Source organism: Mizuhopecten yessoensis, unplaced genomic scaffold (assembly GCF_002113885.1).
Source record: "Mizuhopecten yessoensis strain PY_sf001 unplaced genomic scaffold, ASM211388v2 scaffold11123, whole genome shotgun sequence".
NCBI classification, from domain to species: domain Eukaryota; kingdom Metazoa; phylum Mollusca; class Bivalvia; order Pectinida; family Pectinidae; genus Mizuhopecten; species Mizuhopecten yessoensis.
The window spans coordinates 238611-266512 of NW_018408891.1; the positions used below are offsets into that span (position 1 = coordinate 238611).

The following is a 27902-nucleotide window of genomic DNA, read 5'->3' on the forward strand; positions in this document are numbered from 1 at the left end:
ATCGCAAATATCGACTTGCATATCTCGCAAAAAAATAGCATATTTCCCTGCGACCAAAAAACTTGTCCATAGTTTATCAGCAAACATCCTTGGAAATTATGTGTTGCACGTTTGTCCGTCAGCAGTCGACATATATGACGGAAGTCAGGATATTCGACGGAAGCCCTCAAACAAGTTGCGACATGTTAACAACAAAGGTAGGGGAAACGCAGATGTGTTGCTATCAAGAAAATGAATGTTCACGATAGAAAATTCAAAAACGTCACTTTAAGCAATGTATTAAGTAAAGATCGAAGAAAGCTGCTGAGGTTGAAGAATCGGTGGCGTTCTTGATTTCAAAGGTCTGGAGGGTATAAACGATGGATGTGGTCAATGCATTTCTTGTTTTTCAAAGACCGCCATTACAACAGTTGGGAGTTATCTTCATCTTTCCAACCTGCTGCACATTACCGGTTGTATCTCCATGGTCGCCAATCTTCTTATAAACTTAGCTGTTTAGAGTTGAACATTAATATTAGATAAGAATGAATCTTGTTTTTAAAATGCCGAAAATATTCGTACAAAAAAAAACAACATAGATACATATGCAAGACTACACTCTTTGTTTTTCTAACGAATCAGAAAGCACTCATTTATTGCGCGGACGTATATATTCATTCGTGCTCTCGTCTGGCTTGTATCACATACCTTCCGTATTTAGTAGAGATCGATACAAAGATCTTATAAACTTTGATATATTTTGCAAATACCGGGAACTTTTCAGTTCGCCATGACAAGGGGATTCCCATAAAAAGTAGTTCCGGCTAGCAGGTAAATACCATATTCCGTACTGCACATGTGCAATACAGAACGTTGTATTTCATGGTCTGAAAATTGCTTGTATTACTATAACAAGATTCAACAAGTATGTGATAACAATTGTAGATGTATATAATAAAACACAACACCACGTGTCATTTACCGTCACAGATAACGGTCATTTATTGTATAGACGTATCCATCAGTGTATCAGGTATATGAAAAACACTTCGACCACAGATTAAGATATTCATGGTACAGCGTAGGGTCATATAGCATGGTCTTAATATGGGGATCATAAAATGTTTGAGCCAAAACGATCCCATTTCACATTTGCTGCTCTCACTCATCGACGCTTGATAACATATATTTCTGTTTCGACATTGTATAGTATAAAAGTATGTATTTAAATACGAAGTTACAGTTTTAAATGATAAGGTTATTGAGAACCCACAAACTGCCATACCAGACATACCAAACATATCAGACATACCAGACATACCAGACATACCTGACATACCAAACATACCAGACATACATACCAGACATACCAAACATACCAGACATACTAGACATACCTGACATACAAGACATACCAGACATACCAGACATACCAAACATACCAGACATACCAGACATACCAAACATACCAGACATACCTGATATACCTGATATACCTGATATACCTACCATACCTGCCATACCTGACATACCAGACATACCAGACATACCTGACATACCAGACATACCAGACATACCTGACATATCAGACATACCTGACATACCAGACATACCAGACACACCTGACATACCAGACATACCAGACATACCTGACATACCAGACATACCAGACATACCTGACATACCAAACATACCAGACATACCTGACATACCAGATATACCAAACATACCTGACATACCAAACATACCAGACATACCAGACATACCTGACATACCAGACATACCAGACATACCAGACATACCAGACATACCTGACATATCAGACATACCAGACATACCTGACATACCAGACATACCAGACATACCTGACATACCAGACATACCAGACATACCTGACATACCAGACATACCTGACATACCAGACATATCAGCCATACCTGTCGCATTCAATTTGAGCATACTACGTCGTACACTCATCCCATGCTGTTTAAGACCAAATCAGAAAGCAGAATAGGCAGGCATTATATCTTTAAATGCAAATGACAACCACATATTTCCAATATAAAAATGGTCTTTAATAGATTTGTAATCCGCTTACCAATTGTAAATGCAATTAAATCTCATTCCCCACGACATGCAATTTTACACTTACTGAGATTCCAAGAGCAACTTTTCCGGTACATTTAACAGAAAACTTGACTTGAAGAATTCATATTGTGAACTAATGTATTTCATCATGTTAATTCACGACATATGTTATACAATGTAAATGACTGGGGGAACCAATACATGCATGCAGTTTTATTTTGTATCCACACTGGTGAATATGAAGATAAAATGGCACATTATGATGAAAGTTGACATCGAAAGCTTCCAATATCATGGTATGAAAATATATTACAAATGAGTGTTTAGAAAACTTCCGCTATCTACTCCGGCGTGCATATACGGAAAGAAAAAATGTAATTAATCCCTCCGGCGTGCATATAGGGAGGAGAAAAAGATGATTATAAATCAATTCCTTCCATTTTGTGATTGGTGTCTGTACACGTCGTTTATCTTGCGTTGTACAAGAAGTGGTGTCGTAAGGACCCGTACCACACGTAGGTAAACACAGCATATTCCGGTTGCCTCTTATGGCTTTCAAAAAACATCGATAAAATCCGGAAAGGGACTTCGAGCCATATGGACGTGAGTGATTCGTTGTCAAACTAATGTAAACAGTCCATACTGCCTCAACTGGAAACTGTTGTGCTGTTCAAGGCTTTGGTCGCGAGCATATCCAGTCGGAACATTTCTGAAGTATAGAAAAAATCATGAGCATAGAATTTAATTAGTATACATCATCATGTTAAAAACGCAAAAAGCTTACGAATAGAATTCGGAATAGATTTGTAAAAGCCATCAAAGTTGAATCTGGGTGTGACAGCCTTCCACTTCCCCGATTTGCCCTGAGCTTTTTATTGTTTTGAAATATAAAACAATGACGATGATTTTGGACCCTCCGTTCAGGATTACAGAATCTACTACTGTTATATTCTTGCGTAAATATTTTGGGAATATACAAAATATTATCTAAACTAGTACTGCAGTAAATACTTGTAATGTAACAAATATAGATTATTGCCAAAGTATTACAAACTATGTTCTTACTTAATTGGAGCAAATAGAAGGTATTTTGCTGTTCTTTATAACAGTTCGTTTCCAAACAGCTCTCACCTTAGTGTAATTTATTCACCTTGATCAGTTACGTTTATGTATAAGGAAGGATTGTAACTATAAGGAGGAGTCTTAACTGTGTATTTTTTACTGTAGTCGGTGCTGGTATTATGAACACAACAATCTCCATTCATCTTTATTGTCTGCTATAATGGGGTCAAACAGAATAACACACAATGAAAACCTTTGCTAACTATATATATGCTGCAGTACATATGTATCGATTGGACTTGATTTCATTCATTAATGTATGTCATTTACTTGAAAGTTTGAGATAAACAAATGGGAAGCACATGCAATATTCCATGAATAAGTCGTGGGAACGCACGTTGAGTTTCATTAATCGCTTGATCACACATTTACCAATCCCTAAGCTGATGTAGGTCATCGCAATCCAGTACATGTAGTTCACTGGCTACTTCAGTAGTTGTTAGTAGTAGTAGTAACGTTTGTTGTTCTGTTTAGCATCACATGTACAATGACATTATTATGCCTACATGTGAGAACCAACACGATAAACTTGCAGGTTGCTAACAGCTCGTTAGCGGTGAACCCGTTAACTCTGGTCGTGAATCAAAGGTATGCTCAATATATACATCATAATGTGTGCAATATATCTCACTTGATGATCCCCGTCCGACTGCTGGGCAGATACGAGATAAACCACTGCAGTGCTGCATGCATACATTTTTCCTGATTTAACTGGAGCCGTTGCATAGTTACATTCAGAACAATGTTTAAGATAAGCTTTAGTTTATTCCATCTCTCTTTTTTTTCATAAAAGGTCTACAATATATGGTTTTCTCTTCAGAAATGATTTACCAATATATTTTGGTAACGATAGGGTCATCTTTATATTATTTATCCTAGGATATTGTGGTAACGAAATGGTCATCCTATAATATGCCCTAGGATATTTCAATAATCAAAGGGTCATTCTATCATACACCATGTATTTGATAACGAAAAAGTCATCTATTTCATGATATTACATGTACCTACGGTAATCTGGTAACGATAGGGTCATCATATAATATATCATATGATATTTTTGTAAAGATAGAGTCATCCTTTAATATACCGAAGGGTATTTTGATATCAAAAGAGTTGTTCATCTTATAATATACCATAGGAATTTCGTAACGATAGAGTCATCCTATAATACACCTTGTGTATTTTGATAAGGATAGAGTCATCTTATGATAAACTGTGCGGTATTTATGTAACGATGTACTGTTCATCTTATAATATACCATAGGAATTTCGTAACGATAGAGTCATCCTATAATACACCTTGTGTATTTTGATAAGGATAGAGTCATCTTATGATAAACTGTGCGGTATTTATGTAACGATAGGGTCATCCTATAATATACCCCAGGATATTTTGACAACGATAGGGTCATCTTATAAAATATCATAGGAATTTCGGTAACGATAGGGTTATCTTATGATATACCAAAGAGTATTTTGATAACGATAGAGTCGTCTTATGATTTACGGTGCGGTAAATATACTATAGGATATTTCGGTAACGACAGGGTCATCCTATAATATACGATAGGGTCATCTCATAATATAACCTTCGATAATTTGGTAACGATAGGATCATCCTATATTGTATATTATACAATTATGGACTTATGTGCTGGTGAATATGATGTGATATGAACCTGAAAGAGTGACATTGACTGAGGCGAAGCCGAGGTCAATATCACTCTTTCATGTTTATATCACATCATATTTACCAGCACAAAAGCCCATAACTGTTTTATTATATGCCTCCACAATAAAATAAAACAAAACTAAAGGTTCTGATTTTTGTACGCAAGCCTCTGTGTAATATTTAGCCAGGTTTGAATCAACAGTTCAGCATCGTCTAGGTTCTTTTTCCTTAAGATAAGCATGGAGGACATGCACTGTGTGTTCAATGGCCTTTTTATGTTAACAGCATCTTTATCCTTGAACAGTTTTGGTAATTTTCTGATGTAACGGAGGAGAAACGTTCGCCAGAAGCTATCTTCAATTGTCGTCTGACAGATCGCGTTCCGGTCTAACTGCGCATGCGCTACGACAGGTTCCGGGGAATTTCCATATAGGTTATATTTAGAAATCGATATTCACCGGATAACCAGTCTACATGAGTTTTTGAGGACTGGTCACGTGTATCTGATCCGACCAATGTGATTGCGAGAAATTTTCATGCATATAATAAAACCTGTTACAATTTGAACATTTGCTAAGCATTTATTTACAGACACATTCTTGAAGCACAAAACAGCGTCATATTAAGTATGCAGTTCCATTTATTACAGCTTGTTATTTTTATTAAATATACATGTAATATACAGTGCATTTATATTGACAACAGAAAAGGGTGCCGTTATTTTTGTGTGTGTTTAATTTTAAGAAATGTTCTTGCTAGCTGTCTAATTTTCGGTTATCACTGTCTGATTGTTTAAAATCGTATAGTTCAGCCTAGCACAGATATGTGTTTCACGTATATTTTTTAACTTAAACATTGAAGATTGAAAGCATCGCACCGGTCATAAGGCCCTTGGTTATGTGTGTTGATTACATAGGACCCGGACAATAGTATAATATTAACACATATAAGAATTATAGGCTTTGCCATACTCAATACAAATCGCCTACAATAATGACAGAAGCATTGGAATCACTTCATAATGATGTCAAACCTGAAATTCGAGAAACCTCGATTTCTACCCGGTTCGCATACAAATTTGTACATTGTCATTGGAGTTTTCGGGTTACTTCGACGTCTACCAACATACCTGCCATGATGATTATAGCACCAGCTAAGCCGACCAGCATGATTACGAAGATAAGCCAGAAGACGACTGTTTCCGTGTTCTGTATGGACGTCGGCGTGTCGTTAAAGAACACGTTGCTCTGTCCGAATGGATGCACGTATCTGTTTTGATCAGACTGTTGCTTCATCACAAGTTCTACAAGGTCTGAGAGTTTGGAATCGGACGGAATGTTTTCATCCAGTTCAAATGCTGGGTTTACAAACTCTTGGGTAGTCTGAAATTATATAAAACATACATAAAAATGAGCAATTCTGTTAAAACGGATATGAAGAAATTGCTGTATTAAGTAATGAAATCTTTTTGCAAAACATTTCATTTCTCCACCAGGAAACTGCCCCACAAAGCTTTATTTTTTTATTACAAGTAACGAAATGTAAATCAAGTTGAATAAATTTGTTTCTAACAGACGTTCGTACATATTCAGTCAGTTCTATTGTTGCTTACAATCTCACTTCATTTTTTTCTTTTTACACAAGTATTCTTTCGCGATATCTTTGGAGCAGAATTCAGGTTATGTGTGTTTATTTTTAAGGGAATATGTCCATGGAATAGAACGTATAAGGTTTCTTTTGGTGCTATAAGATAACGTAGTATAGCCATACTGATTGTATGTTTGTTTGTTTGTTTGGGGTTTAACACCCTCGCCAGGGTCATATGATGACGAATGCCAGGGAGACACCGCCTTAAACAGATAGAAGACAGGAGAGATAAAAGACGAAAGAGATCCGACACTGGGAGGGGGGCAGCAAATCAATTTTGGTCACTTCCATGCACACTAGAGTAGAAGAGACAGAAGAAAACCTATGATTCTGCAGGAACCCCGCATTGGTTGCCTTCTACGATCATGCAGTGGCATACAACAGGCATTTTCGTTCCCCGAGCCTGCACGGGTTTAGAGTTTAGGTGGTGATAAAGGACGATTGTACTTGTGTTATCCTGGTAAAAGGGTAGCTTTCCTCGAAAACTTGACACATACTATTGTCGCCATTGTTGCTATTTCTGCTATATATGAATGCATATTTAGACATTGGGACAAAGTATACAAAATTATTACGTATTAATGCTCGCGATTGCGGCTGAGCTATCAACAAGCTAGACTACTTAACATTTATGTTGTGGCGATACTATTGTAATTCCTATGGAGACGACTCATGCCAAACGTAGACAGAGAGAGACTTCCGGTTATATATCAAGTACCAAGTCTAATTACAAAAGAGGTGATTACGAACAAATAAGAAAATAACTATCGATAGACTGTAAGGAAATATAAAGCCGCGCATCGGACACAATATCAAAGTACGAAATGTTTCAGAAGATAATTAAATTCGCAATTGATAGACATATTCCAAAAAGCATCAGAGAAACAAATAAAAAACAGAATCCTCTAGATAACCAAACTGTACATGCTATAAAACGGAAACACATGAGCTGGCAGAGATATCTGGAAACAAAGGAAATAGGGAAATCGCGAAAGAGGTTAAGACTAACTCCAAGAAGTTTTGGAGATATGCAAGCTCCAAAACGAAATCAAAATCAGGAATCCCAAAGCTGCACATTAAGGTCATAGGAGTGTATTGATAAACGGAAATAGGAAGTACATCCCTAGTTGAAAATCCAATGTAGGGAGACAGTATCACAATTATAAAGTTTAATATTAAACTGATGAATATCATATGTTTATTATTGACAGATTAGTGTGTTCTCTCAATATTAAAGTATTTCAAAGCAACCCAGGCATTCCTTCAGGTTTTTTAATCAATGAGTCACATGTGTCCATTTTTCTGTACTTCAGGAAACCAGCTACTTAATTCACTACTGTGAAGTTTTTCAAGACAGATAACTCTTACATGCAATTACTATGTGTATATGGTTTTATTAAAAAATGTCAATTTTTAATCGTTTATTGATAATTTATTTTACACAATTTCAGCATTTTTTAAATTGATATACATTAATGCAATACTTGTCTATGGCAGTATAATTTGTATTGACATTATTTTGCAAACAATTGTGTCTTTCATTTTTTTTCAAACTTCACTCCTTTTTACATAAATTTCCATTTAAAATCCTAAAAATTCTGCCAACCTATATTTTTTTTGTGGCAGAAAATGTTCTTTACTTCAAAGCAATATAACTACAAAATTTGAAGAAATTCTACTGAGAAATGTTGACACAATCCTATTACCTTAAGTGTGGAAAAGAAACTACAATCGCTCACATTGATAAAGATAAGGCAAACGCATTAGCAGACTATTCCTCAGGTGTTTTCACGGTCCAACCACAAGGTTGTATCCCAGTACTGAAATATCTTACCATAGAGAGTCCGTATATTACTACTGAAATATCAGAGCTATAAGTATTTAACATTTTAAAAACTTTGAATCCCACAAATCACCGGGAGCAGATAATATTCACCCAAAAGTATTGAAAGAAACAGCGGACATATAAAAGACCCCTTTATGCGAAATATTCAACTGTTCACTGGAAACAGGAGAACTTCCGGTTGGCTAGAAGAAAGGTCCGGTTATTGCAATACACAAAAAGGGGACAAGAAGATGCCAGGAAATTAAAGGCCAGTAAATTTGACAAGAGTAATATGTAATACTATGGAAAAGATTGTACGGACAAGAATAATGGCTCATCTAGAAAATAATAATCTTCTAAGTAAACATCAATATGGATCCGTTAAAGGAAGGTCAACTATTTTACAGTTGCTGAATATTATTGATGAGTGGACAGAAGTTATCGACCAAGGAGGATCAATCCAAACAGTATACTTGGATTTCATGAAAGCATTTGACACAGTCCCACATCTACGGCTCATCAGCAAATTAAAATCAAACGGAATATCACCAGAAATTATCAAATGGGTGCAAAGTTTCATAACTAACAGGAAAAAGCGAGTATCGGTTAACGGGGACATGTCAAAATGGATGAAGGTAACAAGTGGTATCCCCCAGGGAAGCGTTTTAGGGCCGACTCTCTTTGCAATTTATATTAATGACTTTCCGGAATCTAATAAAGCAACAACGTACTTGTTCGCAGATGATACTAAAACTTACAATTATAACGATAATATAAATCTACAGGATGATCTAGATCAACTCCAAAAAAGGTCAGATCAATGGCTTTTAAAATTCCATCCGGACAAATGCAAGATTAAAATGCATTATATTATAAAATACATACACATGAACACATCAGGTACGGACACTCAACAACAAATGCACTGTAAAGACACAACAAAGGTTACACTACAAAGCCATGGTACAGCATGTCTACGACTTGAACAAAGAAAACACAACATAGACCTACCATTATTGCGCCATGATTGAATGTAGACATGGTTCAGCCTCCAAATTTATCATATACACCCACTGAGGAATATCACACTGTTATAAGCACAGTTTCCATCGTTCTAGCTCGATCTGTCCACAGACAAAGTACTACCGACTCACGTATGTCCATGTAGCAGTGATTGTTTAACTAGTGTAACATCTTGTACATTTCAGCAACCCTGGCTTAAATCGCCTGCTTAAGGAGAAATATGACTCTTTGTTCATTTCAATCATATCAATAAACAATGATATCGCCATATTGCGCTCACGTGACGCGTTGTGCGTGGTTAGGGTAACGTATTCTGGTGTTCAATACTTATGAAATTGCCTTGAGTTTTAGGAGACATATATTGCAGTGAATTGCATTGGCTGCAGTAAAGCATTAACTTACATGTTACGTAGGGTATGTCAAACAGATATGATCAAAGTATCAAATTGAGTTTAAATGTTTACATTTAAAAAATACCGATGTCGGTTACCTAGGTCAACACCCTGGCAGTTGAACATATCGAGATCGAGGTAGCCATAATTGTGCATGGTAGCTGTGAAGCTAACCATGCTTTATGAGTTGAACGCTTACAGGTATAACGTCAAGAGCGCTATAAAATCGATAACACGGTCCAGCGGACATGACCCCAGACATTTAATACAGAAATGTAAAATTGATGTTGATTTCAAATATGAAACCGAAGGTGTCTTCAAGCGTAAATACACGATTAGTTACAGGCGCTTTCAAATTCACAGTGAGTGTCGATGACATATGGGAACTACCTACACAATGAAAGACACTTGAAGAAGCTGAGATATTCAAAATGTGTCTAACATTGCTGGTTAATAGGTTTCTGTCGTCAATAACAATGTGCCCTTTAGGCATAAATGCATGCATGAAACAATTGTATGTTTGTTGATGGTTTAACGGCCCATCAACACTTTTACCTATAAAATGATACTGCGGTCGGAGAAAAAGAAAAAGGCGGTCGGGTCATCAACGATACTCAATGGGTAACGTTCACACGAAAACGCTCAGATAAAAAAAAGTGACCAATAGCTTGGCTGATAATCTGTGCCTGTTTTTTTAAGATTGCATAGGAGCGACACCCGATTTCAAAGCTGGTCAATTTTACCGTAACGCTGCAGCGCAGATTTCTTCTGATGTACATTGAAGGGTCGAACTGCTTTACCAGTCTCATCCAAGTTGACACACAGACATACTTTGACTTTTGTCATGAAATATTCCAGGGGTGCAGAGAGCATACTTGAACGTAACCCCAGGAGGAACGATGGTACAGTAGGGTAGAAGAGAAAACGTTTTACTATTCACTCTTTAAAAGGTTAAGGGCCTCTCAGGTCGCGCAATGGTTTTATGGGGCCTACATTAGGAGTACAACTTACTTATAAGGTAATCACAACACTGATAGACGCTGAGCTACTTTCCTAAGGGTTGAATGGCCGTGCGTAATTATCACCTTCAAACCTATAAATGTTTAAGCATAAACCATATCTAATTCTGTAGGTTTACTTCACATTTGCTGTGGTCATCAAACTGTGGACATTATTGAAATCAATAACTGATGCATATTATTGATTATTTTATAGGTAATGTGTTCATTATTACAAAATGCTCCTATAGAACAAAGTAGCAGAACCAGGTAGACAATGATCCAGTAGATACTGGACGGATACACATAGGTTATACATAGGTAGTTTATAATTATGGAATTCTGGCTATTTTCCCGAGGCTAAATATTGTTGGTTATATCGTTAAAAAATCAGCATCAACGACGTGAAACATTGCCTGTTTTGCGCGGTTTTGTCATTCTTATTTATGACTGGTTGAATTTATTTATAAGGGGGAGGGGGGTTGGCCAAGTGGTTAGGCGTCTGCTATTCTGCTACCACTAGCACTCCACAACTGGATCGTGGGTTCGAAACCTACATGGGGCAGTCGCCAAGTACTGGCCGTAGGTCGGTGGTTTTTCTCCGGGAATTCTGGCTTTCCTTCACCACCAAATCCTTGCTCGTCATTAAATGACCTTAACCTTTAAATAGGACGTAAAACACAAACAAACCAAACAAATCATTATAAGAAGCAACAAAGATTAGTTTTCAGGGTTATATGGCAAAAACATAAACCACCATGCAGATTTATATAAAGTGCACAAAAAATCTGTATTAACTATATTACCCAAAATCTAATGGTTAATCAATAAGTTTTACATTGATACAAATAATCAAAATATGACACAGAATTTATCAGAAAGAATAAAGACTGTGAATCAACTCCTTTTGAAATTGTATTAAAGACATGAGTCTATTTCTGCAGACTTTTCAACGGTGCATGAAAGTTGATTGATGGTAGGTGTATTGCATAATAAAGTAAGAAAATAAATATATGATTAAACAGTGTGCCAAAACAACATTGAACAACATACAGCCTAAATAGTTTATTTTACCATTAAAAGTAATGTTTAATGTTTTTAATTCATGAATTTAGTTAAGCATTTAACTGTTTTTGTATGGTATTTATGATATATTTGAATGACACAGCTTTGCAAGCAAACAACTCATAATGCGCTATGTTCTTTTTCAAATTTCGCGCATGGACAAATACATTGAACACCGTAAATCCGACGAGGGAGTTATTTTTGGAAGTTAATTCGAACTTTTCTCTTTGCTTATTTTGTGAAGAATCCAGGCGTCAATGTATTTGTTGATTGTATGGGAACCTGACAACAGTCGGTAGATTATATAACAGCCTCGTTATTTGACAAGTCGTCAGAAACTGAGGAATTAACCGTGGATGCGAGACGCGTGAAACCGATAGCGTTTGAAGCACGGACTTAGATAATCTAATTCCGTGGTTTGAAGTGAGTGATCTTGCGACGGAGCACAGGTTCGTTACAAATGTCTGAAATGTTTATGTGTGCTGTGACTCATATCAGTAGGTCTGTAACATATGTGTCAGTAGGTCTATAGAATATGTGTATTTCAGACATTTGTAACGAACCCATGTTGATCAGTGCAGTGTAACAGACGATATTTCTGATAAATTGCATGAGCGTTAAAATTGTTTCTGTGCCGGCATTGGTGATTACAACCGATGTGCATCTTGTACGATATTGCAGACATTGGTCTTGTTTTCGCTGTAACAATTTTATTTTGCACATAAATTTACAATGACATTGCCAAATCTCACAATGCCCAGCGATATTTCAGCAGCCGTCATGTTAATTTACATTGGATATTGTAGTTCATGTCAGTGTTGTATTAATACGCTAAGAATTGTGTCTCGTGATGCATGGTAATTAAAGTCCCATCAACGACACAGCTTTCAAAGAGGCTATATAGTGACAATGCCATGCAAATGTAAATATATCAGATTTGACATTTATTGAGATTACGTCTTTCACGCAGAAGTGGAGAGGCCACATTACTTGTTGGCACAAGATAAATAAACGTCAATGAAATTGATATTTTGAACTACTGAGGTGCGAGTTAAAAAATCAACAACCTATACCTAAGTGCGAAAAGGTTATCTCAGATTCAGGCTAAGATTCCATAATATCCCGACCTTAGCTTGGGCCTCAGTTGGATTGATATTACAGAATCACGCCCTTGACTAAGATAAACCGATCTTGCTCAGTTACAGGTAATGCATTTTATCAAAACGAAAACACATATTACGATGATCATACAGGGATAGATGCAGGCCGATATCTGCCCACATTTTTATGCATGCTTGTATACCTGGATAAGAATACTACAATACAAATTACCGGAAACGTATATCCCAATACGTAATCCCCCTTTTTTATATTATATAGAAATTCTCAGTGATGTATCCTACGATACTCGTATCTATATATCAGATACAGATATTCTTCAATACTTATCCCCGATATTTATACCAGAATTCAAATTCTAGATACAGATTTCTGGACACGTACGCTCCGATACATATTACCGGATTACTATTCCAAACACAAATTACCAGTTCCGTTAAGCCTAATACATGTACCCGGATTCATATACATAAACATGTATCAAATAGAAATTCCGGATTACGGATAACCCGTTAGATTTATCCGGATTCAAAATCCGGATTAGAGTCGGACCTGGAAATATGTATCACCATGGTAGGGATTATCGATTAAGCTGTGTCTATTACAAGCGACTTGATGGTTACTAATATTATGTTTAAATATTGATTAACAGATATCACGGGAAGTCTATAGTCAATGTTAGCTCACATGGCTGATTGTGCTGGGGAGCTTTTAGCGTTGAGCGTCCGCAATCGCTTCGTTGACTGTCGCCCGCCCATCGTCAACCTTTTCTTTGAAAGCCTATTTGTCGAGAACAGCTGAACGGATTTTTGACTTTTGATATAAAGTAAGCAGGAGTATTATATTTTGATTTGTGACAATCTTAAAGCTTGTGTTAAAAAACAAATGTTTGTGTAAAGGGCGCAAACCAAAATTCTCAATTCTGCAGGGGTCTCCTTCATAAGGTGCCTCATACAACATGTAGTGGGTAACAACGGATATATTACTTTTCTTAATCCCTGTTTTCATGTTTTATTATTTATTATCTTGCTATTGTGGAGATAGCGGGGCGAATAGATTTGTTCCAGCCCAATTCATCTCATCATCCCACAGGCTTTATATATAATATCCAAACTAACATATTTACATCTCTTCCTTCTTATTTTTGGTAACTCTTACTGCGTCTAGATTAGCGTAAACGCAGTAAAACAATGATCGGGCGGTTGATACGTGTTTCAAATATGGCGCCGTTCGCAGTTCAGATAGAAAAACAATCCGATCACAGTCATTGATTAGTTCCTTCAACATATGATAGGCAGGATCCATTAGGTCTTATTTTACAACAAAGGGATGCTGGCGGACTTCTAATTTTATGGATACACATTCAAATTTCTTTGACGTTAAAGTACACAACGGCCGCTTTGTTTTGGAACATTCGACCGTGTCACCACCAGAGTAATTTGTCAATGCGCGTTCATAACGACCGTTATAAATGGATAAAATGTTCGACGGGCTACTCAGATTAAATCATTTAAAACTTAAAAGCTATTCAAAAAAAATAAGATAGTGCTGTTCACTGTGTATTTCTAAATTTACTCAAATAAATGAAAGGTTGCTGGAACTATATTATCATAGCAACTACGGCTATCGTAGTTACCATCGTAGCAACCCGCTTCGACTGTTCTTTTCTTCGTAGAGCATTTAAACATGTTTTTATACAAATATAAAGATTGAGGCGCTCTATAAAGAATATGGTTGTTACAAACTGCTTCCATACTACCGTCAAAAGGCAGTTCAATGATTATATATCCACACCACCTAAAAGGTCATTTTAAGTTCTGAAAAAAGATGAATGATACTAAACACAAGTGTAAGATCTCCAGCCATGTGAATACCACAATCATAGTGAGGTCTTTTTCAGTGTTGACGTGACGTACTTACTACTGATGTCAAACCTACGTTTTCTACTCAAGTTCATCGATAAAATGAACAGATTTAAGTTGTTACATGGACTTTCATTGAGTCAAACTTAAGGTTATATATATATATATCAATAAAATGTAAAGTAGCTGCATTCTTCTTTACAAGGCTCTGGTTCGATGAGACTAAATAGGTAGATAAAATGTACGCGGTGGTCAGCAAATCTATACAGATGACCTAATACAAACACTTTGTTAACAACACAGACAGACAAAAACATATCTAAAATTAAAACAAAGAACAGTAATAATAGATTTAAAGCCAACAAGCCATCAGAAAATCGAAAATGAAACAAGATACCGAGCAGTTGGCATTCTTTGTACTCACTCTGAAGTAATTGGCACTTGTGCTGACATTGAAGAACTTTCTCCTGCCGTGTTTAGGCCACGTCGGTCGTGAGATCTCTATTAAACCCGTCGAATCAGAATGCTTGATTGCCTCAATCGGCTCACTTATAACAATCACGGGCTCCGATTTCGTGTTTTTTAAAATACCCCTCGGGTGTGCCTTGCTAGGCTGCGGTACAGCATCTGCTACCGGTAATCCGTTCGAGTGTTGTTGGGGTGTAGAGTGGGCTTCAGGCAATGTCTGGGTGGGATGGTCTGACTTTGCATCTAAATTATCACCTGTTTCTATAGACGTAGATATATTTGTAGTCTGTACATCACTCAGAGATGATGATTTCTCATGCACAATATCGGTTGTCAATAGCTTTTTAGGTGATCCGAAATACGTAGATTCCGATTGTTGCATGATTTGTAAATTCTTATAATCGGTATTATTTTCTTGAATGTCTTGGTCCTTTTCACTTTGGTCACCGCTGTTCTTGTGTTGGTCAATTGTATCCGTAGAACCATCAGGTAGATCAGACGATACCAGTGTATCATTATTCTTTGTTTCGTTAACTGTTTGCTTTGCTTGCAACTGCTGATAACTTTGTTCCGAAAAACTCTCGTTGATTTGTTGATGCACGTTCGGAACTTCTCTGTGTTGTTCGACAAACTCATCGTTACTAACAGCAGTCGCCTCCATTTCCTCTTTTGTTGTGTTGTCTTTAGAATCATTTCCTCCCGATGGGTTTTCATTATCATCTATCATGGAACTCATTATCACAGGTTCTCATCAGTTAGTTGACCGACGTCCCAAATAAGTCCCAGTAATTTTTTACCATACTTATGAATGGTCGCCATGTGTATCCCCAAGCCAGATCAATGGTTTGCCCTCTCTGTCCGGTATCTGATAAGAGAACAAAAACGATATTTTAAACAATATGGAATTATTCTAGCACGTGTTATGGTAATATTCAATTCCTCACACATGTATTCTAAAATCGGTAAGCAAAGCAACGATTTAAAATAAAGATGAAAATGAAATCTCAGTTTCGGTAATTGCATTGATTTAATTTTCTCAAACACGCCTTACATTAAAAGAATGGTAAACTGTGATGCTAGAAGAGATTAACGGGAAGTAAAAATGAGTGAAACAGAAATGTACGTTTTCATGTTTTAGCGTTTATTTAAAAATGCAGCTGTAAGATACATTTGTAGTAGATATTTGGAGTGTCAGGCTTACAAAAACCAAACGAAAAACAACAACAAAAACTTAAACCCTTTGGCAGGCCGACCATTTATGAAAATAATATTATAAGTATCTAAAGAATAATCCGGTTTTCGTATGTGATGTTATAACCTGTATACAGATGCGACCACATCAGGAAACATATTTGTTTTAATCTATGACCAGGTACAATACAAAGCGTTGTCAAATCGATTTGTCGATTATATTGTCATTCCGTACATTGTGTATACAATTAATGTATTATCTGCTTTAAGCGAAGCCTAATCGACTTTCCGACTTGATTGTCACCTCGTATATTTCAACACCTAAGTGTATATACGCGTTACCGGTCCATTGTCTGATGGAGGTGACAGAGTACAAATCGTACTATCGTCGAAAAGTCATAAAAAGGATTATCACTGGTTGTGCTATATGAATCTGCATACAAAGCGTTATCGAAGATCATACCGAAACCGAGGAGACGTCAACAATGGGAATCGTCATTAACCGCAACAGCAAACCAAATATGTAACCAGTTACGTTCCCTGTGCATCCAGAAGGTTATCTCCTGTCAAGGTGTGCATTCACCAGAAATAACTTCTGGTACATTTTTATTCTTGTAATACATTAATACATTGATTTTCTTTTTTTCATTCGTTTTTCATTAGCGAGCTCTTTCTTTGATCATGTGTGTGTGTAATGCTTCATATATTCTGCTTGATGTCACATCGCCATTTGAGAATAGACTCATGTCTTGTGAGTGTATACTAATTAGTCTGTAACCTCTTCATTCTAACCATTATGTCTTAATCATTGTCACAACAGATCTAGAGCGCGTGGTATACAGATGAACTTCAATTGACTAGGTCTGAGTTCATCTCAGTTTATCGTAAACATCTTCGAACAAGAAGTTATAAGACCATATGAACAAAATCAAGAGAATACCCAGGAATCAACAAGAACATAAATCCATCTAAAAATCGAAAAACAAACTAGGGCAAACTATTATCAAAGGAAAGAATTAAAAGAGAAAGAGACATTCAAAAAAAGGGGGATAAGACCTTGGCCTGTATTCATGAAACCGTTGTCATGCTAAAGCATGCTCAAAACGGTATTATTGTAGCCGACTTAACTCATGCCAAACGATCAAATACTTAATTGATAACAAGTATCCGGTTCTTAGTCTCTTTAAATGTTTTCCCAATCATTGCCAAAATAAGATATTTAAATTAATTTATAACCAGATCAAGAAATTATGTTTTTACACAAAATCCATGTTTGAGCATGTGAATGGTTTCATACTGGCACATGTCTTCTGCTTCATCGACGACACACGCTATGTGAATAAAGGTCAAACACAAGCAATGTCATGTCCACAAATTGAGAAATGCGGGCAGTGACAACAAAATTACAAGTTTCACCAATAAGCGTTATTGAAACATCTTCCTTCGTAATACACATGATAGCAATCACAACACTTTTTCAATGTCTTCATCAAGACAGTATTATGGAAGACACCAGCGAAAATTAACAACATGAAGGAGAGAAAAGAAACGATCTAGACACCAAATATTGCAATAGGGACAACACTTCGATTTGGTATATTGCAGTTATTTGTAAAGTAATTGGCAGAGGAAACATAGGGAGATACAGAAAAACCAACACTAGGGGAATAGAAAAACAATGCGTGGATCCCTAGTTTTGCAGTGGGGGCAGCATATCAAAAGGTGTAGGGTAAAAGTCATCAAATGAATTTACAATGCCATATGAAGACAGGTCCCTAGGGAAATACCCCGAAAAAAAAGAGAAGGCAAAGGAGAATAGACAAAATGTAAATCATATGTGTTTCTATGACGACAGCAGATCTTCATAGAAAAGAAAATAGAAAAATTTACTACGTTCATATGAGAGTTCAATAGATTTTTTAAAAAGTATATATAATATATATATATATTCAATAATCATATAAAAATGAATAAAAAGAAGTATTCACATAATTACTGTATTTTTTTATCTCGTCACATGACAAATTATATTAGGTTTCTTATTTCTCGATGAAATATCTAGTCGCCATGCGATGGTAAGCATTGCAGTGATAGTAAAGAGGATATTGAAACGATCATGGTCGACTACAATTGATATCTAATCGAGATTGTTAATTCTTAGATATGATATAAGAGCTTCGGGCATACGTAAGGGAATCCTTATCAATATATCAACTAACGTTTACGTTTTATCAATATACCCCATGTATTGATTTTTCTTCATACTGTGGACTTCATCTTTTCTTGGGCTGTGTATCTCTGGCAACCGCCTCGTAGCTGCTTTCTTTAATTTAAGCTGAACGGAACATAATGGAGTTTTTTCCCGAATTAGTTGCTTTTACACTTTTATTATCGGACATTATTTTGGTTTTTCAATCTACTCTCTTTTCACTTCATGAAAAAGATATTAAACATTACCCGTGAAAAGGTTTGAACCGGACAACGTCGAATTCTGATAGTGAACATTCCATTTCTTGATGGTCACGTCCCTACCCCATTATATGGTGTTTATGCCGTAGGTGGTTCGGCATTTAAGAGCTTGCTTGGAACATCATGACTTCGAAGACATAACGCAAATGTTTCTTTCAGTATTTTGGTAAAAAAAAATCATATTGGCAAAATAATAGTATGGATTCAAAGATTCGTGTCAGAATACAAGAAATAGATCATTGTCAGAAATCAATAATAAAGTGAATAATGGAATATGGTTTTAAAGGGCTTGTTTTTCTCATCAGGCTCCGATCATTAAGGCCCATGTTAATTGCTAGTTCTGATACACTTCTTTAATGCTGTTCCTGATCACCATACGCTAAAAGAGTTATAACGATGATACTGAGCTACTATCAATCTGATTGAGCACTTCTAACATAGCTTTACATCATGTATACATAACGCGCTTCAAAAGATCCTTTGTAATCGATGTGGCTAACAAATCTCCAATTAATGTCAAATTAACAGCACTTCAGTGCTAAACGTTTACAGGGTATCTTCTGCCTTAATTATACGTTCTGTCAACATCCATGTCATTTGGTTCTATTAATGCTCAATGTGCTCTTACTTTACATGTTTCCTGCAAATCGACTTGTCACGTTACGTTATAGAGTCGTGTCCGAAGATCCTTAGTGAATATCAGCTTAGTGAAGGATTTTGTATAAATACAATAAGAAACGAGAACAGTAAACAAGATCAGCAATTATAAAATGTGATTGTATTGTTAATTGGTACGATTATTTTTAGCAGAATGTTTAAACACTATTAATTGAAACATTAATGGAAGGAGATTGTGACGTCATGCAATGAGTACGGACATATATTAGGAGCTCCATAAAAAGAAGGTTCATCTTTGTCCATATTTATTTTAATTTTAGCTGTTTCACAGTTAATTGTAAACTATACTCTAAAGTTTGCAAGGTGAAATTAAGAAAAATAATGGCATGTAAGTGTTGCAATGAACATCATCAAATGTCTTAATTTTGAACACTGGAAGTTTGAAATTTTATCGAAGTCAGATTTAATGTTGCTATGGTGCACCTGTAGAATTGTCTTTAAAGGCATCTTAGAGGATGGAAACTAAATGAAAACCCGGCAATGTTTACAGATTGTGTGGTCACATCTCAGATATCAAGAATAGAAAACAAAGACAGAATAATCTTATAATATTTGGGATTCCGGAACATCGTGTGCAAAATGGAGGATAGAATAGAAGCGAACTCCAGAATACCTTTATAATTCTATTGTCAAACTTAGAACAGATTTCACGAGATTTGGATCCACCTATATGCCACGCATGCAACACTCCATTTACAGTGGAACATTTTATATTAGAATTTTCTGATTTCAGACGCATTCGTGATAATTATTTGCGAGTTCCGGATCTACGCTACTCACATCATGTTTGTTTAAAAAGCATCAATGCACTATATAAACACAAACAAACAAACACAAGATTTCACGAGATTTCGAAGAAAAGAAAAAAAAGAAATAATGGTTATCTAAAGGAAAGCAGAAGAAGAAAAAGAAGAAACAGATGAATTCATGCATTGAATCTGAAGACAAACCTGTAACAGAAACATCGTCCGTCCTAAAAAGTAAAACCTATAAACGTTGAACTTTATGTTTAATTTCTTATCGCATTGATGGTGGTAGTGATATTAATAACACCAACCACAAATAACTGATAATGTTCTTCATTCATAAACTGTTGGACTGGTAACATATATAAATGTGTTTCAATACCATGATACTTCAGATATGGTCAAAGAGGCAAACTTGTTCGTGCGTCCATTACATTTACAAGGAGTGACGACGTGAATCTATAACATGGTATACATGACCTATGCACGCTAATTGGTTGCTCGTAACACTGGCCAAGAAAAGGGTTCAACACGGAAAAAGAAGTATATTTCAAACATCAAGTTTTATAATGGTGTAATACATGAAAGATTTAATACTTTGATTCAAAAGGCATAAATGCAGAATAATGTCTTATATGCAGAGGTGAACACATGTTTGCCCCATTCAATAAAACATTTAGCTGTATACGTACGTATGTATATACGTAAAAACTATGAATACACAATAAAAAAGATTAAATCACCACTCCCTTACATCAGCCTCATATATAAACATTCATAAACAGTATTACAAAAAATGATCTCAGTACCGAACTCTGACAACAAAGCAATTTTCATTTTTATTTTATGCTCATTGAATATCATTCCCTTAAGATTAACCCATCAGCCAAGCATGCCCATTGAGTGTACATGCATATGTTATTCACAACTAAGCATCACAACTTCCTTCATACATGTTCAGTGTATATATATATCCAGCTGACAGAATAGTTTTCCTCTTGGGATGCTTTAGGGATAATTGCCAACCTTGGGAGAGAATTTTGGCCTCCTTTGGTCTACGCCTCTGATTTGTTTTACGTTAAGGATGCATGTGCCATAGGCTTAGCTGTTTGTAACTGTGAAATTTAATCAAAACAACCTGCGTGACAGTAGCCTTAATAAAGTATTTCTAAGACAGACACCATTCCATTGCATTAGGGAATTCGAACCCTCGACCTGAATGGTCAGCAGTAACTTCCTTGCCAAATGCCACTATAGAGTGGAATAGGGATCTTTAAATGATTTTGAACGGGGTTCAAGACGGTTTTTCCATGTTTACTTGGTTCCCGTTACTGCATTATCGACGTTTATATATCAATTTGTGCTTATTACTCCCATTTCATCATTTAATCTTCATTTGCTCATATATTAAACTAAACCGTGTTTTACTGACACGATTGTACATCTTACATATGATTGTTGTGTTTTGTACCAAGGACACATGTACCTTCACCTGTCATTCCGCGGTAAATCTATTGTTACATAATGAATTAGTATAATGGCGACCATTAATCACGGAGACAGGTGATGAACTGTGAGTAAATATATCAGGCAGAGCTTTATTGTTCATACGTGATATTAAATAGATGAAGCTATCAGGTTTTCCACATACTAAATGGATTGTCGCTACAGGAAGAATGGCTTTAGTCGCGGATCACGCAGATAGTTATCTTATTTCTTTGTGTGATATAAAGGTCGATGCTTTGATAAATCTCATTAGAGTGCACGTGCCTTGTGGTTTTATTGGCACAACCTTCTCAATGTGGGGACGTGACATAACTTTGATTTTACTAAGATTAACATAACAGGTGTCTTCGATGAAGCAGACGACGCTGACCCTACCAGAACACCTGGTCTCTTGTACTTGTTCCAGGGTCTCAATGTTAATATTCCTTTGCTCATATTTTTCACTAGTTTAATCGGTTCTGGGTTTGAGTTATGGTTGTATTGACACTTCGGTATTTTCTTGTTGCTTTTTCAAGTACATGTATATAGATGTAACATACATTGTATATATATAATATAGGTCTCATAAATACATCGACAGTATGGACAGTGATTCGAAACAGACAGGTATCCGTTGGATGCGTATTAATCAAATACATACATGTATTTGAATGGTATGAAATTTTCTATTTTTCTGGAAAATTTGCCTCTTTATCAAAGCACAAAAAAGAAAATAATTACATTTAATGAAATTTAAAACAAATAACAAAATATTGATGAACTTTGAAGCTGATGGAAATGCATATCCCTTCTTTGTCCGGAAGCCGAAGGCTACATTTTTACATTGTTACCATATAATGAAATTAGATTAAGTATCAAAGTGAAATAATCAAAATTGCGATTAACTCTTCAGAAAGAAATTTGTTATATCCGCTTTTATCTGAAGCTTCATCAAAAAGTAGCATAAAGTGTTCACACTGTGTACATACTTCAAAATATTGCCTTTTGGAATGCTTTGTACAGCATAGGCATATCCTTCTCCGTTTATGTTGAAGGGAGAGCTGGTTTGCAGTTGGCTCACTTAGTGTTGCTCCTTGTTGAGGCGCTGCTGGTACCCAACGTTATCATCGATAACTTGCATGTTATCACCTCTATCACTAATGTATGGTCAGCATTGATATTGACACCATATATTTCTTTTTATAAACAGTAATATATATGATTATTACAGCGTAGCAAGTTTTTACCTTCTTCGAAACAAATATACCAATAACTGAATAAATGTTCATTAATCAAATGAATTCGCTTTAATATATCTCAAGTAAATCCAGTGGTTCGCCTATAATATAGTTAAAGTTATGGCTGTTGTACATATGTATGATGTCCTTCTGAAACACTTACTTAGCGACTAAAATTACACGTTTTGAGCAAACCAGAAAAAAAATGGATTAGAAAGTTCACCGAAAACCTTATCTCTCAACAGATAAGGGTTGTGTGATGGTCACGTGACAGTAACGAGGGCATTTAAAAACGAGTGGATGAACTGGAGGCTGTAAAGGACCGAACATATAAAGGACCTTAGACATATAAACATACCTCACCCTCTACTTTAAAAGACGCAACTCCCGAGGAGAAGGAAATAAGTTAATAAGACAATGGTATGCTTCAAAGATGTGAAAGAAGCGTGAATGCAGACATGATTGATCACGTTAGAGCTATTAGATAGGAAATTGCAAGAAGACGAGAACAAATTAGAAGAGTAAGAAGTGCACGAAACAAATCCAATCTAAAAGTCCTTTTGAAAATCAGCTTTTGGACAAACTTAAAAACCTTACGCCGCATCATAACCTAATTCCCAATTGCAGTTTTCTGATGTGTCCCTACCTTGATCTTGATCTTAGAAGTCATTATGTAAGTACTTTATCTGCCTTTATTCCTTTTCATGTGTAATGCAAATGCTTAAACAAGTCTATTGTGTTTGAAAAACTAAATTGAATAAATCAAATATATAAAAATTGAAAATTCAACATTCTTTTGTATTTTTAGACTTTAAAGTTTGTTCCCCAAAGCTTGAAATTTGTTTTGAAGCTTTGTATAATTCTCAACAATAGCTATTATTTGCATGTGAACAAAATGTGTAACATTTATGAGACAAACTGAATTTCAGTCTTCCGATATCTCTATAAACATTCAAATGTAAAATAGTTATTCTTTAGATGCAGGTATAGTCCAGACACGCATTCATTTGATCTGTACTTGTATAGTACATTCATACCTAGTTTTATCAAGGTTTGTTTTAATACCTCGGATACGAATTTGATAACACAAAGGAAAAGTTCACGAACTAACGAACGACCAGACGACACAGTTAAACAACCTGACGTTGACAAACGTATCAAAGATATTCACACATCATGATAATGGGAAATGTTGATCCTCTGGATAGAGTCTCTCTTTTATCTTTAATCTCGGTTAATCTTTCATTTGAATATTTATTAGCATAACTGACTTTGAGTTCGATTTATGTTTTGTTGAAAATCCAGTATTCTTTACTGTGTTTTTGTTAAAGAACAAAACTGAATTGGAACAAAGGAATATCCAAAGCAATATGTCAAAATCCTAAATGGAACAAAGGAATATCCAAAGACAATATGACAATTAAGAAATGGAACAAAGGAATATTCAAAGACAATATGTCAAAATCCTAAATGGAACAAAGGAATATTCAAACACAATATGACAATTAAGAAATGGAACAAAGGAATATCCAAAGACAATGTGTCAAAATCCTAAATGGAACAAAGGAATATTCAAAGACAATATGACAATCAAGGGATGGAACAAAGGAATATCCAAAGACAATGTGACAATTAAGAAATGGAACAAAGGAATATCCAAAGACAATTTGACAATTATGAAATGGAACAAAGGAATATTCAAAGACAATATGACAATTAAGGAATGGTAGTCCGCTGGTAGGACTTGATCAAGATACTTTACTCCGCTTGTTCCAGTCTACTGAGCTGTAAATGAGTACGTGGTTGAGCAGTGCTAGATTTATTAAGTGCTAGCTGTTAGCGCCGAAATGGCAGCTCCAGTTTCATGCTCCCCAGGGAGTTGCGAAATGTATTGGCTGGTTGCAAAGGCCATTTAACCACGGGTAATAATTTGTGAACCGCTTTGAGACGACCTACCAACAAGGATGTGATAAAGCAGTATATAAGAACAATTAAGAAATGGAACAAAGGAAAATCCAAAGACTATATGACAATTAAGAAATAGAACAAAGGAATATCCAAAGACAATATGACAATTAGGAAATGTAACAAAGGATTATCCAAAGACAATATGACAATTAAGGAATGAAACAAAGGAATATCCATAGACAATATGACAATTAGGAAATGGAACAAAGGATTATCCAAAGACAATATGACAATTAAGAAATGGAACAAAGGAATATCCAAAGACGATATGGCAATAAAGAAAAATATTTTGTATTTTTGAAGGAATCGAGCGGAAGAGAAGTAACGGAAATACATTTTGTACAAATCGTTCAAACATATGAAGAATATGATCATATGAATCTTTAAACAGAAATCCGTGATCATTCTAACATGTAAACAAATCGCAAAGAGTGAACGGGGCGGTATGTTGAATCGCGACACAATCAGCCATATTGTTCAAAGTTTCCTTTGTAAAAGGAACAATACCAACAGATACATAATTGTTGTTTAAAAGGAGACAAAAATTCCTTGCTGCAACAACAAATGATGAACTTTTAAACCGGATGTACAATAATGTGATTCCATTGTATGTTTTCAGGAAATATAACGAGAAACAATTATAATCGATTGCGCTGTTCATAAACGGTGTGAATTTATTATATCTGACCTCGGTGTCGTTAAGTACTTACATATATGATATCTGATTAAACGGATTACAGAAACGGGCAAATATACCTTATCGAAAGGGTTTTTAAACGTTTCCAATAAAACACCGCTATTGATATATGTTAAAGTAAAAAAGTTAAATCGCAGAAGCCTGTTTTTTCCTGATACGGAAAAAGAAAACCGAATTTCCCACCCGCAGACAGCTACAAGTGTACAAATAATGGTCCGACATAAGAAAAATTGTGAAAATACACATGGAAATGCAAAGCTTTATGCATGTATGTGTGGCAATCATTCAACTGGCGCTATATGTCTCCATGTGGTTCGTTACAGTTCATATATGGATGTTAAACTCTATAGACCTTCAATACCACTGATGAGTTCTAAATGAACGTTATGACGGGAAAGAAAAAATGTTCACATCGTTGCTTTCTGTATCGACACTTTTCTTCATCATTCTAATACTTTTGTTTTAGTAGTATATCTTTCATTCCTTATTGTATTTTTATGCTATACTTATATTAGTGTTGTAATTCATTGCTGGTGCATTGTTAAATGTTATAAATATTCGTTTATTTTGCCTGCGAAATACAAGAGGTTATAAACTACATTCGATTTGACTCCACGGGGAAAGACATGGGTTTAGGGTGTGCAAGAGCCTTGAAGTAAAACAACAACTGTTGTACAAATCATCAGAAAGACACGTTCGAGTGGCAGTTGTTAGTTCCTGCTTAACGTTCAGCATTGCGGGTGATGGCAACGACTGATTATAACCTGACCGCGCAAAATACTAAGCTGGGCGCATTTTGCGTGGTATTTCACTGAGGTATTACACACACGCTTAGCACATCCGTATAGGACCTTAGATGTTAACAGGAAGTTAAACAAAACAAAACAGGATCAATCCACTTTATAATTCCTAGTCAAAGACTTCTATTTAGTCTGGATTTGTGTTTTTTGTTGTTGTGGGGTTTTTTTGTTTTTTTTTAATTAAACCATTGTTGAGTCTAGAGATGAGGATTTTTATAATGTATTGAAATTATTACATTATGTGTTTATATTAATCCACTCTCTGTAGTATTTTTATATTTACAATAAGCGCGCGGTATGATTAAAAGATATTTCCAAAAATCTCGTGGTATGACTGTAACATATTTACCAAAACTACCCGTGGTATGTCCATACTATTTTAATTGAATATTTCTCAAGGTATGATGATATAATCATATCTACAGTAATCCTCATGTACACCTTCTTTTAAATATGTCGACGGTTTAAAACTGGTTTGACTATAATATATTTACAATAACCGATGTAGTAAGACTAAAAGAATGTAACATTAAACCTGTTGTTTGGCTATATTAAATTAACATCCTTTAGTGTTTGTTGACGCAGTGGTATATAGTGGCCTAACGTTTTGACTAAGTGGTATATTTGATTTGATGTGTTGACGCTGTGATACATTCTGTCTGTATTTTGTGGACACTTAATTATGTCTATGTTATGTTGACACTGCACTTAGTCCGATGAGTTAATGTTTTTGTATATTGTAGTGGCCTGTTGTCTTGATAAAGTGGTATTATGGTTATCTTTTTTGATGTGTTGTCGCTATGATACATTTTTTGTGTTGTGTTGACACTTAACTATGCCTGTGTGTTGATACTTTGGTATATTATAGTATGTTGTGATGATAAAGTGGTAGTATGTTACTATTTATATATGTATTGACGCTGTGATGTAAATTGTCTTTATTGTAGTGACACTTAACTATGCCTGTGTGTTGATACTTTGGTATATTATAGTATGTTGTGATGATAAAGTGGTAGTATGTTACTATTTATATATGTATTGACGCTGTGATGTAAATTGTCTTTAATGTAGTGATACTTAACTATTCCCTGTGTGTTGATACTTTGGTATATTATAGCCTGTTGTGATGATAAAGTGGTAGTATGTTACTCCTTATATATGTATTGACGCTGTGATGTAAATTGTCTTTAATGTAGTGATACTTAACTATTCCCTGTGTGTTGATACTTTGGTATGTTATAGCCTGTTGTGATGATAAAGTGGTAGTATGTTACTCCTTTTTTATGTATTGACACTGTGATGTATATTGTCTTTATTGTAGTGATACTTAACTATGCCCTGTGTGTTGATACTTTGGTATATTATAG

The 27902-nt window shown here is 35.5% G+C and overlaps 1 protein-coding gene across 2 annotated transcripts in view; it reads right to left on the reverse strand.

Annotated features, from left to right (window-relative positions):
- Positions 1–1879: 1879 nt before the first annotated feature.
- The window catches only part of LOC110466188, a 36183-nt gene continuing 10160 nt past the window's right edge, over positions 1880–27902 (reverse strand). The window contains exons 1-4 of one of the 2 annotated variants that reach the window (XM_021522547.1): positions 22822–22972; positions 15220–16128; positions 5994–6246; positions 1880–2776 (exon numbers count right to left, since the gene is read on the reverse strand). In XM_021522547.1, coding sequence (XP_021378222.1) covers positions 2715–2776; positions 5994–6246; positions 15220–15999 — 1095 coding nt within the window. In that variant the 5' untranslated portion in view covers positions 16000–16128; positions 22822–22972 and the 3' untranslated portion in view covers positions 1880–2714. Of the gene's footprint in view, positions 2777–5993; positions 6247–15219; positions 16129–22821; positions 22973–27902 lie in introns of those variants that run through there. The other variant, XM_021522546.1, reaches the window with a different exon arrangement.